At 47.2% G+C, this 18,899-nt stretch overlaps 1 protein-coding gene across 1 annotated transcript; it reads right to left on the reverse strand.

Annotated features, from left to right (window-relative positions):
- ASB1 (ankyrin repeat and SOCS box containing 1) lies at nt 90–14,843 on the reverse strand. The gene is made up of 6 exons (XM_021399239.1): nt 14,662–14,843; nt 14,373–14,514; nt 11,173–11,475; nt 6,502–6,887; nt 4,819–4,996; nt 90–4,198 (listed from the first exon to the last, which is right to left on the reverse strand). The coding sequence occupies exons 1-5, from the start codon at nt 14,750–14,752 to the stop codon at nt 4,863–4,865; spliced, it is 1,056 nt and encodes a 351-aa protein (XP_021254914.1). The 5' UTR covers nt 14,753–14,843; the 3' UTR covers nt 90–4,198; nt 4,819–4,862.

Raw genomic sequence — 18,899 nt, forward strand, 5'->3', positions numbered from 1 at the left:
GAAATAATTCAGGTCTAGGAATATTAGGAAATACATAGAAGCATTTGCCCTTCCCATGGCGAGGTAAATGATTAGGCACACAGCCAAGCTCTTGCACTGGAACGTCTTTATTTAGCTACACACAGACCCACAACAGATATCTCCTATCTGCTCTTGGATCAAATCTTACTGCTGTGCACAATCATTCTACCCTGGGCAAAAGAAAAGAGCACTGAATAGCGCTCCTTGAAGCAACACTCTTGGCTGTCACCTCTGCTTTGTCCTGGGCAGGTTCCTAGGCTCCTTTCTTCAATGGAACAACAAGGGCTAAAGAGGTGCTGAGGCTCAAAGGCCAGTTTTGGTGTAGAAAGTGCTTTATTTAAATAAGGGAAGGGGAAAAAAAAAACACTGCAACCTGATAAATTCCATTCTGCCATTTGCACAACTCCCAAACGGCAGGAAGTTACATTTGGGTATTACGCCAGCTACCACCATTTCATGCTCTCTAAATTCCCTATACAAAAAAGATAAGAAGAAAGCCCACAAGAAAAAGACCCATTTGGATATCTTTTGCTTATTCCAGATCTGCTTCAGTTCTTTAACCATTTTCCAAATCTCATCTCATCCCCCCCAATGCTTACAGCAAGGCCACACAACACACACTTCATACATTATGCACAAATATAACAGGCATTCTTCAATAGAGGGGATGTACACGGCAGAACTGCTCAATTTCCCATGTATCATTTGTTATTCATGTTATCTGAGCATGCCTCACAGACAGCAAGGAAAATAATACTTTTACAAAAGAAAATGCATTGCTACATAGGAGGAAATAGTGAAGTCTGAATTAAGGCAAAAATAAATGTCACCTATATAGTGTGAAGACATAATATATGCATATTATTACTCAGATTTCATATTGGAAGACTGTTGTTTATTGGGTTTAAAAGGACAGGGACAGCCAAAGGATGTACGTTGTGGCCCTGCAGGACATCATAAATCTGTTCTGAGATTCATTATTACAATGGAAATTCCAGATATTCTGTGTATTAAACCACTTCATCTAGGCAAAGCTAGGTTTATGCAGCCTAGCAACCAATGTCCACAAGTACTACTCCAGTAGCAGCCTTCACACTTACAGCTTAATGTTATGTGAGTCGTTCTAAAGCACTGGACTCTCTTCAGTCCCTCAGAAAGATAGTCTATTCAGGTTTAAGGCTGAAACCTTTGCAGGAGGCATAGTCCCTCAGTTAAGATGGGCGGGTAGTCCAGCAAAAAGCCTCCTGTACTTCAAAGGCTTGATCGTGCGGACACCCAAGTGCTTGTTGAACTTTCAGCTTGTTTGCTATAAGAGCGTGGGAACCATCCTTTGACCTATGGCTCAGGGACTTGAGGTATTCACGGTTAGGGGAATACTGTGGACTCCACACTGCCTAGATCTGAAGGACCCATATGGTCCTTAAACTTTGAGGTCAAAAGGACTACCCCTATGCACAAAGTTCAGCACACTGTTGGAGCATCATGATTACTGTACTTCAAATCATAAATAAAGAATGGGTAACTAACCGAGGTGGAAGCCCCTACCCTCAGCATAGCTTGAGCTTACCAACAGGACCTACAAATTAATCCTATCAGTACCACATACTGACAGTCGATGGAAAGAGGGTGCTTTTCCAATTCTCACTCCCATGGCAGTCATGGTTCTGGCCAGGAGCACAGAAGGATGGCTACAATTGCTGGCCTGGGTAAGGCTTCGCTGGCTGACTATCCACAAGAGGGATGTAGGACAATGTCAATCAAGGGCACAACAGTCAGCAGATCAAATACAGAAGGCAGCTATAATGAAACTTGTAACAGACATATCTGCAGAGTCTTAGCTTTAACTATATATTCCAGTTACATTGTGCACTGAGTTATCATGCCTGTAACAAGCAGATTCTCCAAACTTCCTGGAGCCACTCTGTCATACACACTAGCATTTCACCATAGCTCATTCCATGTGGAGCCAGATTTCCCCAGAGGAGCATACACCTTCCACCTCTATCCAGCTACTTTCTCACAAAAGGCACTAATGTGTGAGTGGTTTGCAAAACTACGTGAAGAAGTAAAAATCAGAGTGAAAAAGTCAACCCAAAGAAGTTGTTGCCATGGCATTTTCTCTAGACATCCTCCCTCATTTTCTGCCTCTATACACTAGGGCTAGAGAGTATGTTTGGTCTGAGCTCCTGCAAAACATTATGGTTCCACCAGCAAGGTGACAAGCGGCTTTACAACCTGCCTGCATCTTTTAGGCATGTTAACACTTCCATAAAGTAGGCACACAACTCTCAGGCAACATGCTCATGGGCTGCCCTGGCCTCCCGTACGGTGAAAACCTAAACCATCTGCAAGCCTGAAAAGGAAACAATGCAATACTGCTGCCTTCTCACCTTGAAAGCATGTCCATAGCTACATATCCTTGCCATTATATCTCATCTGATGAAGATTTTTGAACGTATCTTAACAGTGAGTGAGTGTGACCATCACACTTCAGCCTTTTCTCAACAGTGTAATGCTCAGCAATGCAGATTTTCCACCTTATCCCAAAATGAAAGAGCAGTGCAATGTACAAGGCCACCTGACTGCTCTCCCAGGCCCAGTCATGGAACAGAAATAAAAGGAAACAATCAGAGTCTCCATTTCTTCCTGACTTTCCTCCTTCTGCAAAAGCATCTTGGAAAGGTGCTTCAGCAAATAAAAACATACAAAAAGTTCACTGTTGCTTATCAAACTCCATCATAAAAAATATCTCAGTGGGAGGACCAGAAACCAAGCTGTGAGTTTGCAGTCATTGATGCACCTGGAAAAAAAGCATTTCATAAACTAGTGTCATACCCTTTCTGCTCTTTTTTCATGTATTTGAAAGCAAGTATCTCCAACTAAAAGATATACAACCTACCCCTCCTCCCTCAGCAACTGATCTGAAGTGTGAAGCAATTCAAGAGCATCTAAAAGCAGAGCACTCATCCAGGGTAAAACACTGCTGGCATACGCTCTATAAAGGACTACTTTGGAAGCCTCCTTTCATGGACCTGTAAGGGTGAGGCCCAGCACAGGTGGAAAGTGAGTGTGAGCACAGGGTGTTATGGGGCTCAGCGTTCAGCCTGTGGGGTAGCCTTGAGGAAAAAGTCAGGATATCCAGATCTATCCAAAGGCACCTGAAATTCCAAAATGCAAAATATAAGCCCATTTCCCTGCTACACATTCCCAGGAGGGCCTTTCTTACCATCCTTTTCACCTCCTGCTTAACCCAGCTCACAACAGGTCCCTAATACCATGCAAGAAAACAATCCTCAATATCTTTAGGATCACATCTGGAAAAACACCCTTCCCAATTGCTCAAAGGAGCCTGGGGAAAGCTCTGCCAGATGCAACACTACATTCAGAATCACACTACCTCCTAACTCTTTGATAAAAAAAAGTCCTTTCTTCTCCCTTCTCCACAGTGCTGCAAGAAGCAGGATGCAAACAAAAAGGCCTGTTAGGTGGATCTGGAAGGGTGTTGTCTGATCACACTTCCTTAAGATATGGAGTAAAAGAATTTCTATGTGCTCTGCATTGTCACCTACTTTCTGGGCCTTTACTGGGCCTTCAGTAAGACCACAATAACTGCAATATTGCAAGAAGGTAGTCTAGAGATCATTTTTGGTATCATCTTCTTCATAAACACACAGATATATTCACAGCCATTGCATCAACCACTATCCAGCACAGCAACACAATTTAATTTAGCAGCCCCTCCACTCCTGGTCATTCTTGTTCATTTTCAAATATTCAAATCAATTTTACAGTGAACAGATGAATTTGGTCATTGCTTGTCCAGAAAGTACCCTGGAAATCTTTCAGGTTCATGTTCAGGCTTCATTTGAGCATCACAGTCCTTGTCCCACCACCACTGCAGCAGTGACTGAACCACAAGGATCACATCATCCCTGCAATGAGCTGCATACTATCAGTTTCCATGGGTGAAAATACCATTTCCTCTTCTCTCCACATCTTCTAATTTGCGCTACAGCAGTGTCCTGGGCAGCTGGGAGGACTGGCCAACCCTTGCCTCATTCATCACAGTGCTGGAAGGGGAGCCAACGTGCCACAGCAGATCTGGTGGTCTGTAGAAATGACTCAGACGGGATAGGATTCCACATTCTGCTACTCTCCCATCTGTGCAACGGGGCCTCTACAGGAAGAAAGCCAAGTCAGCAGCTACCTTGCAGCACGTAGAGACACAGATACAATTCTCCAAGTAATGCACAGCACTGGACAAGAAACTTGATGCATTTCACACCAGAATAGGACAGAAGAAAATATACCCACTTTTACAGCAGCAACCACAGACTCCGCAGGGAAGAGAAAGGCTAGGTACTGACAGCAGAAAGAGAACAGTGCTGCTGTAATCCCCTTGCCAAGGCAAGGAGAGACTCCCTTGCACACTGTAGGAAAATGAAAGGCTTAAGTACAGGAACATTTGCCACACAAAAGTGCCTCTGAGACCCAAGGTGTGTGTAACACGGAGCAATAACACAGGTAGAGTTGTAACAAACAGACATATGCTAACAGCTATGTGATATACTGTGTTCGCTCATGTTAACAGCCACACACACCTGCAGCCTCTTTGCCCAACCAGATGCAAACACATCACCAGTTAGATAACTGGCAGCTTAAGTGCAGACACAAAATCATTGCACCCTTTTCCTGTGGGAAAACCACAGGAACAGGGAATTATGTGCATTCCATGAGCAAACCAGTATTTCACTGGGGGAAAAGGGCTACAATTGGCACCTGGCTTTGTCAACTCACTCGTTTAGCAAATCAAACTGTCCCAGAAAGCAGCCAGTTGCACTTTAACTGTGTTCATGAAGTAAAAATTGTTTAATGGGGTCTGGGACTGGAAGGATATGGATCAGATCCAGACGAGATTTGCCAAGTATTCTTCGTACAGCTATACGGCAGAGAGACAACAGGCTCCGGGTGCGGCCTGCAATAAAGAAAGCAGAGAGGAACTGTTGAGGGACAGATGGAGGAAGATAACAGCATGTAAATTGTGCAGAGCTATGGCTGGCAGCAGAGGAGCCATTTACCCCTTCCAAATGCTGAGGCTATGACCTGCACAGCAACATGAAGCCAGTGTAGGAGAGCTGAGCATGCACAAATCCTCCCTACAAGGAGGCCAAACCTTTTGGCCAAGGATTTGGAGCAATCACAGCTGCCACACAGGCAGTTTGGAAGGGCAAAAGGGCAACTGCAAGGGGTTGTGACTACAGAGTGAGTCCCTGCCAGGGAGGGTTCAAAAGATCACTGCCCAATATACACCAAGCGAGGCTGTGAGAGGCTCTATACTAATCTGATCATTTTTAAAAGATGTGGACTTTCTTTTTGCACTAAAACATCCCCTGGGAATCAACAGCACTGATGTTCAGCTGAGGTCTTATCACAGACTTCCTTTGATGGCTTCCATGGAGTTCATGGTGAGCTATTCCACCACAGGGATGAGAGGATGGCAGTGTCCACGCTGATTCAGGACACCCAGGCTCTCCTGGGTCTCACTCCATTATCCAGCATGTTCTACCCAAGGAGTCCCATGTGCCTCCTAAAACCAGGCTTAATGGAAACCACCTGCTCTGTATTTGTGTCTCCTCTCAGCAAAAGTCCAAGCAGATTTGGAAAAGGTATGTGCAAAGCTCAATTACTCTGGGGTGGAGCTGGGGAATTGGATCCCACATCCTGAAACTCTTTTGAATTTCTCTGGTCAGGAGTTCAAGAAGGAAAGGCCACTTTGGACTCTGGTGCAAAGCCCTGGCCTTCACTAGGTGAGCCTGACGGTTTTGTGAGGTGCTGCCCTTGCTCAAAGTAGGGTGCACACTGAAGTGATGCTGCTTTTGTTATAAAAGAAAGAAATATCAGGTATATTAAGGCATGTTTGAACCGGAGGCTAAGTTTTACTTCTGTAACTCATTTGCTTCCCCACTTTCTTCCACCATTGTCCACCACTTGAGTTCCTTTTTCCCATTTGCTGCCACCATTGCATCTTTACTTTCCAAGAAGCCTGTCCAGACACAAGGCCTACCCCTTGAGCACAGGGTCACTCAAGAATAGCGAGGACACATCTGTATGGTTCTGGAGAAATGGGTCCGACAGGATATATCTGCCTGTGGCTTGCAGACCCAAATCCCAGCTCTGATACCACCTTCCTGGCTAACCTTCCCTTAGGCAGCAGAGGAAAACACCAGGCAGTGGAAAAGAGCTGGGAGAAAGATTTCAAAAGGTAAAATTACAGAGGTGGGCTGACGAGACAGGGATCGCTGGTAGCTCAAGGATTCAAGAGGGAAAATGTCAGGTGAAAATTGCAAAATGCAACAGGAGAAAAACAGGGAGTCTAGCTGGCAACAAGGGGGCTCCTGAGCTGAGTTATCAGTGCCAAGGAATTCTCCTGGATCCAGAGCTAGATAAAACCAGTCACCGCAGTAAGTCAAAGCCACTCACCCCGTGCTTCTTTGAAGACTCCCAGAGCTTCAGGGTTGACTTTGACCCTTCCTGTGGAGTCAAATTCCAAGGCCTCCACCTTCACCAGGTTCAGGTTGGCTCCAAAGTCAATCAAGAGATGGATGAACGCTGCTTCACAGCCATGCCGCAGGACAGCATCCATCACACACACCGGTGAGCCCCGAGAGAAGCCTTGTATGTTGATGGGCCCACAGCAATTAAAATCTGGGTTGGCTCCGGCCTGGAGCAGCAGCCGGAAGCACTGAAGGTTGTGATAGGCAGCGCTGATGTATAGTGGACAGACCACAAGCGTAGTGAGGGGCCGCAAGGAGGGGCTGGAGACTCGAGAAGCGAGGTGGTGATTCACGTCCACATCTGCACCGTATCTAGAAGGAAGAGTAGTAACCATTTGGAAACAAGGGCAACATCAGCATGACTAGCAGCCCAGGGGCACAAAATGGCCATGATGAAGGCAAAGGACACCAAGAGGATGAGCACCATGTGGGTTGCCTGTCCTTGCTTCACCTGAGCCCACCACCCAATGACCACCCACACCTACTCCCAGAAGGGCCTGGCTAATGTCTTGTCACTGAATGACAAAGCACGGAAAAAAAAAACAGATTAAGGCCATGCTCGTTCTAAAGAAGGCTGTCTGCAAGTGGACTTAATGCAATTTCATCCATTTACTTTCAAAGTGAATTAAGGGGACCTTTTTGTAACGCTTCTCTTCCAAGGACAGGCTTAGTACAGAAACAGAGATGTCATATCCAGCATGGTCTGATCGTCAAGAAGCAAAGCTGTCCTGCTGCCAGCAATAGCCCAGCCTCAGGACAGAGGAGAAGCAGCTGAGGGACAGCCTCCCTCACCCTTCTGAAGGATGTGCCAAGCATAGCTTTGGCACAAGGAAGAGCTCAGCCCTGAGCCAGCACCATGTAATGTTGGGCTGGGAAGCCCATCTAATGGGCTGGCTGGGAAGCAGGGGATGTTTCCAAATGACTCAGTTGAAGAGACGCAGTGAAGTAACTTCCCCACCAGTATAAAACAGGCCAAAAAGCAATACAAGCGATTGATCTGCCTGTCACAAACAGCAGGGAAATGGAAACAAAAATCAGTGCACAGCAGTGAAACATGTATGATAAATTCCGCTCCCGAAGAAACTTGGATTGTTGAAATCCCATCAAAAATCCTATCAGAGTCAAAGAAAGACTTTTTCTCAAGCATTTATCTCAGCTGAAGGGATGTACCTGCCAATTCTGAGCATGTAGGAAACTAGACAAATACAAAATAGTTGTTGTCGGACCTTCCGCTCTCCCCATCCATCCTGCATGGCTCAATTTACAGGTTATATGTAATGTTAGACACTGCGTAAGAGATTACAGCTCACTGGCCAGCACTCTGGGCCCTGAAGCAGGGAACTCCAGAAGCTGCAACAGCAAACCTCTCAAGTCTTTTGCAAATGGCTCAGGCCTCACACTACCCCAGAGAAAAGTTAACACATGACGTATTTGTTGCATTGGGTCATGATCTCTCAACTGCTCCATAAGCTCCCTAGCCAAAGCAAAGCAGGTGCCATCTTGCTGTGGTGTAAAGGCAGGCAAGTAGGCTACAGCCTAGCTCAAAGGAAATCAGCATCATCGTGGAACAGAAAGTAGCATCAGTGGCATACTTCTTTTCAGGGAGTACAGGTTGCTGTAAGTTTGAAAGAGCAGAAAATGGAGCGTATTGGCTTTGATTCCTTTTATTTTTATTTTCTTGGAGGTAGTGAAGAAAATAGCCAAAAAAAAAAAGAGAGTAAAAGGGTCAAGTGTCACGCTCTAGAAAAGCATGGAATTTGAAAAATGGTAATGCTGCACAAAGAAGAGACTGTAGAAAGAAGCATTTATTTTCCCCAGGCTGGGTAACACCCAAGCAATGGGACACCATAGCTCTCCATCTGCTTCATGTGCAGCTTGGGCTGGAACAAAGAGGAAGACAACACAATCCCCCGAGGTGTAACCAGTTTTAATTGCAGTATTATAGATCAAGCAAAGCCCCATTTCTTTCCCATACAGGAATAAAACATTTCTTCAGTCACTAGCAAAACATTTCTTCAGTCACTAGCAAAACTGTGAACCAAGCATTCAGAGAACTAGATTTTCTTTCTTCCAAGATATCACACAATACTTGTTAATAAAAAACAAATAAGGAAACCGGCTGGGGACAAACTCTTCCTCACTGCAAGCATGTCTCTTGCTGATCCCAGTAGGGGCTGGTCCCTACCCATTAAATACTTAACCAAGCACTTCAGTTCAGAGGATAGGAATAGTCAAGTTGGACATGAAGACCCTTTTGCATCCCTTCCAATTCAGGATACTTGATGATTCTAAGTCTCATTTAAATTAAGCATATGAAGAACAAGGGCCAGGGAAACGTCTGAGAGCTGCAAATGGCATGCAGGGTACTTTTACCCCAATGGACAAGATCTCTCAAGCACGAGTATCTTGGTTAAGACCTCAGGAGAGCTATAGGGTGAAGAAAAGCAAGAAAAAATTGGAGCTAGGCAGTAACAACACTACTGAGCGTCATCATAGCCACAGGACCAAGCTTTCCTTCCCAGTTCACTGCACAAGCAATCGCATACGTCCCCTATAAAGAAATAACTTAAAATCAGATTACACAAGCATTTGAATGGAATCATCTGTGCTATTATGGGACATTCACAGGATGGCTATGGGGCCTTCTACAGCCACAGTTCTGACCACACAACAGTTTGACCCTCATTTTAGTCTCTTGCCTTTTCACTATTGTTGTCAGCATTCTCTTCACAGTTCCCTCACTTCCCCAAAACATGGAATTCTGCTTTTTTCAGAGTCAGGTACCTGTCTGAGGCACTGGTGGGATTTGTCAGATTGCTTTTTTGCTGCTTTTAGTGCAGCAAAAGGATCTTCTCATCCTTAATCCAACTGAAGTCAGCCCTCAGCTGCGCTGCAAATACAGTATGATGGTTGATCCCATCAAAGCACAATCACATAACAGGCTGTTAGGAAAGTAATCTATACCTTGGAAATATAACTGCAGATATTTCTTCCAGTTGTCTTACAAAATGGATCTCCGTTCCATAGCTACATATGTATTTACTATTAGTGGATACAGCTTCAATTATCGCTTGGTTAGCTTGTTCAGCAATTGGGGCAGAATTCAGGAATCCTGATTGTGCTGCCTTATGATTACAAAAATTGAACCATGTGATGTTTAGACACCTGCAGCAAGCCTGACTGGTTGGGTTTTCATTTCAGAACAGAGGCTCTCACAAGCTGAATATTCTGAAATATTTCCTCATATCTTAGTAAAAGCATCTTCCTCATCGCATTTCTTCTGCCAAATCCTTTAGATCAACATTTTTGAAAATCTCTGAGTGAGCTTTGTAACATAAGACTGCAATTAAAAGTAAGCAACTCCGAAGAGATCTGTGAAATCCATACTCCAAGATACTTGAAATTTTGGGCAATCTGACAATTTAGTATTAGCTTAGCAGCCCTGGGAGAGACATCATCTAATAAAAAGGCATTGGACAAACTCCAGTTAATTTTTAATCCTGAAAGTTTTCCAAAATCTTGCTTTTAATATTGCTGGCAAGATATCCCAAGGAGCAGACACATAAATCAATGCATCAGCTCTCCATGTGCTGAAATACCATTTGCTACATTTCACCCTGCCTTAGTGGATATCAGGGGAGATTCTCGGGAATGCAATATGTATGCTGAATGCAGTACCAAAAAGGATGTGGCAATGGGGACACCCTTCTCTCAGTTTGCAAGGGTGGGAACAGTTTCCCCCTTCTTTCTACTTCTCAGCTTCCTTAAAGCTGCGCTGTGTGAAAATTAATTTCCCCGCAAGCAAAATTCCTTTCTGTTGTTATTTTCTAGCAGTTACAGTCATTGAAGGGATTCCTTGGAGAGTGTTTCTCTGAATCCAAATAAACTTTCTTTTCTTTTACTACTCCTTTCTACAGCCTGTATTTCCCCCCTATAATCCACTATTACTTGGCATCAAAGGCTCATATTAGTTGCTCAGCATGGTCGCTTGTACAAACAGCTTCTAAATTAGAAGACAGGAAGTATCATGGCATGCCAGAGAAAGGAAACTCAAGCTTACACAGCCTTCTGCCCTGATCCCACTCTCCGCTGGTGTGGTGCATGGAGAGTGTCCTACTCATGGGCACGTGCCTGGCAGCCAAGAACAGACTGTGCTTTGTTTCCAAGGACAGAAAGTGTTCAGAGCAGCAGAACTAAGCAAAGGAAAGATGCTTTCTGGTTGGGTGGGTGATCCATCTCATTTGTAAATTCAGACAGGAGGAGCTGAAGCCACAGAGGTGTGGAGCTGGCCACTGGGCAGTAGAAGGAACTGAGCAGTCAAGACAGATGTCGAGGGAAAGACGCTCTGCAAGACTGAATAGTGGATGGTGGACTCAGAAACAGGATCTGTCACCAGGCCCAAGCAAAGGGAAAAACACCTAATACCCTTTTAGGAACTTCTCCCATCAGCAGTCCTCTTGCCCAGCTTTGCCAAGCAGGTAGGCAAAGAAGGAATGGATACCCCATGCCCCATACGGGAAAGATCCAAGGGGAGAAGGAAAGCGAGGCAAAGTCATTCCCCTCCCCATCAGAATAATCTCCAGGACACATTTCTCACCTGATTAGCTCCTGGAGGATGTCTGCCCGGCCCACACGCGCTGCATGGTAGACAGGAGTGCTGCGATGGTGCCGGCTGCCATTGGGGTCAGCTCCAGCTTCCAGGAGGATCTTGGCACACTCAAGGTGCCCGTTGACCACGGCCACGTAGAGGGCGGTCTGCCCCTTCACATCCACCAGGTCAATCTCGGCCCCCTTCTGGAGGAGGAAGTCAACACAGGGGCCGTGGCCAGCAGTGGCAGCAATGCGCAGAGGAGTGCAGGGCAGCCAGCCACAGCACCACACCGACTTCTCATTGATCCGGCTGGTGTCGGTAGGAGAAACACGGGGTCAAGAGGTTTCCAGTCACCTTCTGCCACCCCATCTGCCCCAGCACCAGAGGAGAGCCCAAACAGCACCCCTCAAGTTTTCCTCCACATTCTGCAGGCTTTATAGCAGCTCTGAAAAGCTCCTGCCAATAGCCTGCCTCCACTGCAGCAGGTGCTGCACATAGGGCATGCCTGGAATATGGGCTCTACTGCAGCTCTGCTGTGTCAGGAACTGCACATATGCACAATGAGGGACAAACCCTGCCACAAAACTCAGCCAAAATGACCAAAAAAAAAACCCACCCTCTACACCCTTTCTACAGAAAGATGTCCCCCATCAGAAGTGACCAAACTAGGAACCAAAACAGCTCAATTTAAGCTGCTCCAAAAATGTCAGGTTGTCAAAGCTGCAGGGAAACAGAACGGGACTACAAGAGGAGAAATGCATGGAAACAGGCATACATCTCTACCACTCTGCTGGCAGGTACACACGCTCAGCCTGGCACCATGGAATGACATAAATGCAAATCCAGGGAAGCTCAAAACAGTGCAAACACGGCCCTGCCAGCAAGAAAGGAGCTGGCACAGAGAGAGATGCCATGCTAAACAGAATGGCAGAAACAGATCATTGGCATCGTTGCTAGACAGCCTAATGGCAGAAGAGCTTTTTTTCCTTTTATATAAGACTTGTCTGGATGGAGGCTGCTTGGATCCCCTCAGAAATCACTTGTACTACTTGTCACACTCAGTACAGTAATCCAGACCTCAGGTTAGCCCCACATATGGGAGCTGTTAAGTCACAGCCTGAACCACTGATTGAACACCTGGAGGAAAGACCCAGTCAGCCCTGGGAGCACAGGTGAAGGCAATTCACCGGTGCAACCAGAAGGCTCCACCCCTCTTAGGCCTCATTTAAGGGCTGACTGCCACTGAGGAAGGATTTTTCTAGAGATCCCTCTTTAGTGGAGTGTTTCCCTGTGAACCCACAATCTTCTGATACAGGTAAGCAGTCCTCTTCCCTTCCTTTATAGTACTTTTCTATTGCGCCAGTCCTTCCACCTCTTTTATAATACCTTTTCCTTTGTACTGATCTTTCTGATTATGACACCCCATAAATGTCAAATATCTAGGCCTCCGTCCCCAACTCTCTGCAAATCTATGTGAGTACTGTTTTAGAAACAATGTGCCAAGAGGAAGAGATTTCTTTAAGGCCAGTGCAGGCTGGCCAAAGTGCCCTTTATCCAGAGCAGCAGTGGATTTGCTCTTCTAGCTCACTCTGTCCTGGTCTCTGCAACTAGTACAGGACAGAACACTTTTCATACACTGCACTTAAGGCAACTGGCTAAGACAGTAATGCCACAATCTTTTTTTTTTCTTCCTTCATGTTTTAGGAAGGGGAGTAAAATAAACACTGTACCAAGCCCTCAGCTGTGAAGTCCTGTGACAGAAGTGCTCCATTGCAGGTTTAGGCGTCTCCACCCCACACCCAGTACCACATTAGTGGTCATGGTGGTGATAAGTCAGCAGTTGGACTTAATCATCTTAGAGGTCTTTTCCCTATCTTAATGATTCGGTGACTCTAGTCAAAGATGACACTTTTCTGTTCACTCTACCACCTGTATGATGGTGCTGCAGGTCCTGCCAAACTCAGCTGTTTCCCGCAGAGAAGGATACCAGGGTCTGCTTGCTCTCTCAGAGGACTGCTTGGTCCTCAAAAAAGGTTGTTTGTTTTTTTTTACCTGCCTGGTAAAAAAAACAAAGCAAAATTGCAGACCAAGGGACCCAAGAGGCCCAGCAGAGCTGCCTAGGTGACAGAAGAAGGGGCTGGCTTAGTCTTCATTTTTGCTGAAATGACAATTTAATGCTAGTAAACATTTTGCACTCTAAGCATTTTTATCCCCTGTGCAGGAAAATTAACTATCCCTGTGGTCAGAGATGCAGCACTGGGTAGATTTTGTAACATAGTGTTTCAGGTTTACATTTGATTGTAACCCCTTTTGTATGTTTTTCTCATTATATGAAGACTCATATTTTAATGGTATTGTATATCCATGATGATCCAAAAAGAGTTTGTGTGTGGATGCTGCAAGTTCACAAACTGGCTTGCAATTTGTCTCCAGTGAGGCTAACACAGGGATGATTTCAAGTGTGAGCAAGAGCAGTTCCCACCAGACACAGCTCCTGTAGAAACAGAGCACAGCACTTCTATCAGTGAGAAAGGTGTTCAAAATAAGCAGGCTGTAGGGAGGAGGGGGAGGATCACAGAATTGTAGAATCATTAGGGCTGGAAAAGGCCTCTAAGATCACTAAGTCCAACACTCCCACTAACCACTCCTCTCAGTGTCACACCTCCACAGTTCATGAACGCCTCCAAGGATAGTGACCCCACCACCTCCCTGGGCAGCCTGTGCCAATGCATCACCACTCCACTTGAGAAGAAATTGTTCCTAATATCCAATGTGAGGCCATCATGTCTCATCCTGTTGCTGTTACCCAGGAGAAGAGGCTGACTCCCACCTCACCACAACCTCCCATCAGGGAGCTGAAGAAAGCAATAAGGTCTCCCCTGAGCCTCCTCTTCTGCGACTGAACAACCCCAGTTCCCTCAGCCACTCCCCATAAGACGTGTACTCCAGACCACCACAGCTTTGTTGCCCTTCTATGGGCACAGTCCAGGGCCTCATTGTACTTCTTGTAGCAAGAGGCTCAACACTAAATGTAGTCTAGGGGTGCACAGTCACATCAGATTAAGGATTTGTTACCGAAAAGTTTCCAAACGGATTTAAGCCTGACCTTGTACCTGGATTCCCCCTGATCCCATCCAGTGTTCCCAAGCCAGGGTCAGTGTGCTGCATACCCCAGGGCTGGCCCCGGGTGGGAGCAGCCCCCTCACCTCTGGAAGCTCTCCTCCTCCAGCAAGCTCTTCAGTGTGGGCAGGTCCCCCACGTAGGCTGCATCATGTAGCCGGGTGTCCTCGCAGTGCTCCAGTGGGTGGTCGCAGAACTGCTCCCGCAGCCACTCCTTCAGATTCCGACCTGCGCTGGAGAGAGGGGCGCTGGGCTGAGCGCTGGGGCAGACGGGTGCTCATAGTCCCGGCATAACTTCACCCTGCGCGGCAGCCCTCCCCACGCTGGTTCCGGGCTTCCGCCCCGCAGTTCTCCCCGCGGCCCGCCTCACGTTACCTGCGGGCCCGCGCGGGGCGCTGAGGGAGCCCGCCGCTTCCCCGCCGCCGCTTGGGGCGGCCCTGCCGCCGGAGGGACTGCCCTCGGCCATCCGCCTGCAGACACCCAGCTCACATCGCGGCCTCCTCTCCACCGCCGCCGCCACGGCCCTCCCTTCCCCAGCCCGGCCTGATTGGTGCCCGCCGCCGCTTCCTGCCTCCGCGTTAAGGTGGCTTTCCCCGGCCGGAGGAGGTGGCTCTCCGCGGCGCCGAGCTCGGGGCGGTCGGGAGCGATTCCTCCTTCAGAGCTCCTAGGCCCAGCCACTATTCGGAGCTCCTCACGGAGCTGCTCGTCGGCACCTGGGTCATGGCAACCCCAACCATCAGTACAAGCTGGAGTATGTAAGGAGGGAGCGCAGCCCTGCCGAAAAGGACCTCGGGGTACTGGTGGATGGCAGCTGGACATAAGCCAGCAGTGTGCCCTCAGAGCCCAAAGCCAACCGTGTCCTGGGCTGCATCAAAAGTAGCAGGGCGAGGGAGGGGATCTGCCCCTCTGCTCTGTGCTGTGAGACCTCACCTGGAGTGCTGCGTCCAGATGTGGAGTCCTCAGTACAGGAGATGTGGACCTGTTGGAGTGCATCCAGAGAAAGGCCACAGAAAATGCTCCAAGGGATGGAACGCTTGTCCTAAGAGCACAGGCTGAGAGAGCTGAGGCTGTTCAGCATGGAGAAGAGAAGGTTGCAAGGTGACCTGATAGCAATCTTTCAGTAAAGGGGGGTATAAGAAGGAAGGAGACAGGCTCTTTATCAGGGTCTGTTGTGACAGGACAAGGGGAAATGGTTTCAAACTAAAAGGGGAGATTTAGACTGGATATAAGGAAGGAGCTTCTTTATGATAAAGGTGGTGAAGCACTGGCACAGGTTGCCCAGAGAGGTGGTGGATGCCCCGTCCCTGGAGACACCGAAGGTCAGGCTGGACAGGGCTCTGAGCACCTGGTGGAGTTGTAGGTGTCCCTGTTCACTGCAGGGGATTTGAACCAGATGACCTTTAAAGGTCCCTCCCAACTCAAACAATTCTATGATTGGCTGTGTGGAGCTCAGCCAAAATGTCCTTTGGTCCATTCCCTGCAGCACCATGGATCCAAGCCCTGGTGGCTTCTCAAGTTTCTTTCTAGAAGCACAGAGCTCATTTGTTGGTGCATGGATCTGGGCACTCCTGCTTCCAGCAGAAATGTGCTGAAAACAGGCAGTGCCATCACTGTTCTCTGAATCAGCCCTTAGCCACCACCTGCAGCTCAGCAAATAGAAGCTGCTCTTGTGGGCTGCAGGACTTTTCTTAGGTTAAAGGCCATGGTTAAACAAGGTCTACCCATCACTCAAATGGCAGAGAAGGTTCTGTGCAATCATATTTTCCTGCTTTTCCCTGCAGCGTTGCTCCCTGTGTTCTGTGTATAAACACACTGTTAGGGAGAGAGGAGCTGTGCTGAGGATGGATGGAGCTGGCTGTCAGCAGAAAGGCGAGCCATGAAGATGTGACCAAGAAACCTGAAGGAACAGTCTCTGAACAAAAAAACCCGCTACTTTGTGACTTTGTGTAACCCCCTCCAGGTATGTTCAAGTACAGTGCTCCAAACTGCACCCTCAGAAGGGAGCAGAGAGCTTGTGGGGTGCCCACACAGGCACAGCACTTTGGAAGTGCAGTTTGTATAGCAAGACACACACAGAGGTGCAAAAAGTCTGCAAGGAAAGTGGCTGGCACCAAGTCCAATCTCCAAGGGCAGTTGCTGGAGCAACTTGTGGCCCATGCCACTCTGAGTGCTTGAAATACACCCTCACTTCTGCCTGTGCATTTGAATTTCATATGCCAGAGGGAATGGTGGTAATCCATCTGGCTTTCCTGGAGTTCCACTCTGCTTGTCCATGGCGGGGTATCAATCCACAAATGCCAGACTGGCTGCAAATAAGGTTTTCTGTAACTTACTATTTGAGCTGGAGCAATCCAGGGGAGAGATGTGTAATCTGCAAATCAAACCTGTTTGCCTTGCCCAGTAAAAGATCCAAAGGGGAAAGGAACCGATGGGCTTTTCAGAAGCCATTGATGCTGGCCGGCACTGTCACCTTCCCCTGCAGCAGTCCTTATGCCATTAGACAAGACAAATGTGAGGCCAAGGAACATCCCCTGGAATTAATTGGCAGCCAGTCTGAAAATGTGACTCAATGTCTGTTGGGCCCTCCTTGAGTCCAAGGTGCAAGATCTGGAAACCAGACGCTGGGGCTAGGTGGAGCTCAAAATCCACGTTAGATGTACATCTCAGTTCCCTATAGTTATGCCTGATAGTAGCACAAGACAGACCAGAGCAACGTGCTAGCTATCATATGTCTGCTGTTGCCACAGATTTAGTGAAGCTAGATTTAACAAGCTCCCCATCTACAAAGCATTGTGCTAGACTGCTGGCCAGCAATGAGGTCTCATCCAGAGGAGAAAGGCACATCAGTCTGTGGGCTTTCACGTGCATGGCCTTAGACCAAAAGCTGTAACACTGTGTGCACAAGAGGATAGTTACTGAAAGGATCAGAAACCTCTGAACTTCAGTGTCTTCCTAGCAAGGACACAATGCCAGCTTTCAAAGCAGGTAGGGAAAGGCCACTCTTTGTTGGCACAACTTTACTTAAGAAAAGATTTGTTTTCTTGCTGTGTGTCATTTGGAGCTGACTCTGCTCTTCTCCCATGGGTACGGTATGGACAGGAAAGAAAAGGAAGCAGGGGGCATGACAGTGTTTACTTGCAGTATGTTGTCCCTGTGGGCAAAGCAGAGCCTCACAGAGGCACAAAGTGGCTGGTAAATAGGACAGACAAAGCTGGAAAGGAAGTAACTGGATTGCTTGTGGTTTTCGGTTCTCTCCGTTCTTGCAGAAAATGCCTCCTGTTTAACCACTCTCTTCTCTCATATCCACATATTTATGTATGGTTTTATGTACTTACATGAAAACCAACCCATCCCAAGCTGACCTAACTGGTTCTCTTTCAGAAGTGGTAGAAAGGGGGTGGCTGTAATTGCTGTCCAGCCTTGGAGATGGCCAGTACAGGGAATCTGTAGGTGTCTGAGAAACTCTTCTGCAGAAATGCAAGCTGATGTAAATCTGTATCACTAAGTGAGTGCAATGGAAAAATGTAAATTTTGCAAACGTTAGCATTTGTGCAAGACCTAGGAAGTGCCTTTTCCAAGGTTTGAGAAATAATTTTAAATCCAGAATAGTTTACTATTCTGACCAGATGTATCTGTTAAAAGCTGAAGGGATAGGCTGTGGGCACCTTGGCTGCTCTTCCAGCCTGTCCCACCAGGAGGCTGAACTAGCCCAGCTCCAGAGCTCAAGTATGAACACAGTGATCTATTCCCAGCAGATAGCTGGGAGCCTTTAGGATGGTCAGCAGCTTTAAAGTGAAGATCCCAATGGAGAAACAGAGTGTAGGACTTCCTATCACAATATTCACTATCATAGCATGCTAAAGTATCTGCTTTCCAGCTGTGCTCCTGAAGTGCATGGCCTATTTTTAAAGGCTGAAAAAGGCAGTTGCTGATTGTTCAGGATACACTGGACTGGGTAGCTGCTTTCGAGTCAGGCTCTGCTAGCTCACTCTCTTGGAGCACATAGCTTCTTGAAAACTGCCATGACAAGGCCCTCTGACAACCAGGGCATGAGCTCCCTTGTCTCTTCTTTGCTCCATCGCCAGCAGTCTGGCAGTTCATTCTCTGTGGGTGGCCTTTTGCATCACTGCACTGATCCCACACCACTTGAAACCAGACCCACCCAGCAACTAGGATCTGTCACTCTCTCAAGGAGACCTTCCAAGATCTAAAAATACCAATCCAACACAGCAAACATGCACTGACTGGATCATTAGACCAGACCTTTTCTCCAGCTCCTAACACTGAAGCAATGAAAAACTAAAAAACATCTATATGCAAAGAAAGCACCTTCTGAGGAACCCTCCGCACTGGGCAGGCAGCTCAGGCAGACCACCACGTTCGTTGACATGTGGTCATTCACTCATGCTGGCCCAATGTTTCTCTGGAAAACACTCAGCTCAGATCTGAAAGGAATCTTCCCATCTGCTGGAGCACAGCTAGAGAGTCCCTGGCTTCGGTGCAAACAATAGCTTACATTGTCAGGGCCCTGAAATCTCCTTCTGTGGACCCAGAATATCTGTCTCACCTGAACTTGCCTATGTTGAAAGAGGAAGAGAAGAGGAGAGGAGAGA

This window comes from Numida meleagris, chromosome 5, assembly GCF_002078875.1.
Source record: "Numida meleagris isolate 19003 breed g44 Domestic line chromosome 5, NumMel1.0, whole genome shotgun sequence".
Classification (NCBI taxonomy): domain Eukaryota; kingdom Metazoa; phylum Chordata; class Aves; order Galliformes; family Numididae; genus Numida; species Numida meleagris.

Bases quoted from the DNA above. Each gene is read 5' to 3' on its own strand.
- ASB1 (XM_021399239.1), bottom strand. From the start codon at position 14,752: ATGGCCGAGGGCAGTCCCTCCGGCGGCAGGGCCGCCCCAAGCGGCGGC. The intron at 14,515-14,661 runs GTAACGTGAGGC...TCTCCAGCGCAG, and splicing joins CGCCCCGCGCGGGCCCGCAG to GTCGGAATCTGAAGGAGTGG. The intron at 6,888-11,172 runs GTGAGAAATGTG...TCTTCCTTCTAG, and splicing joins ATCCTCCAGGAGCTAATCAG to ATACGGTGCAGATGTGGACG.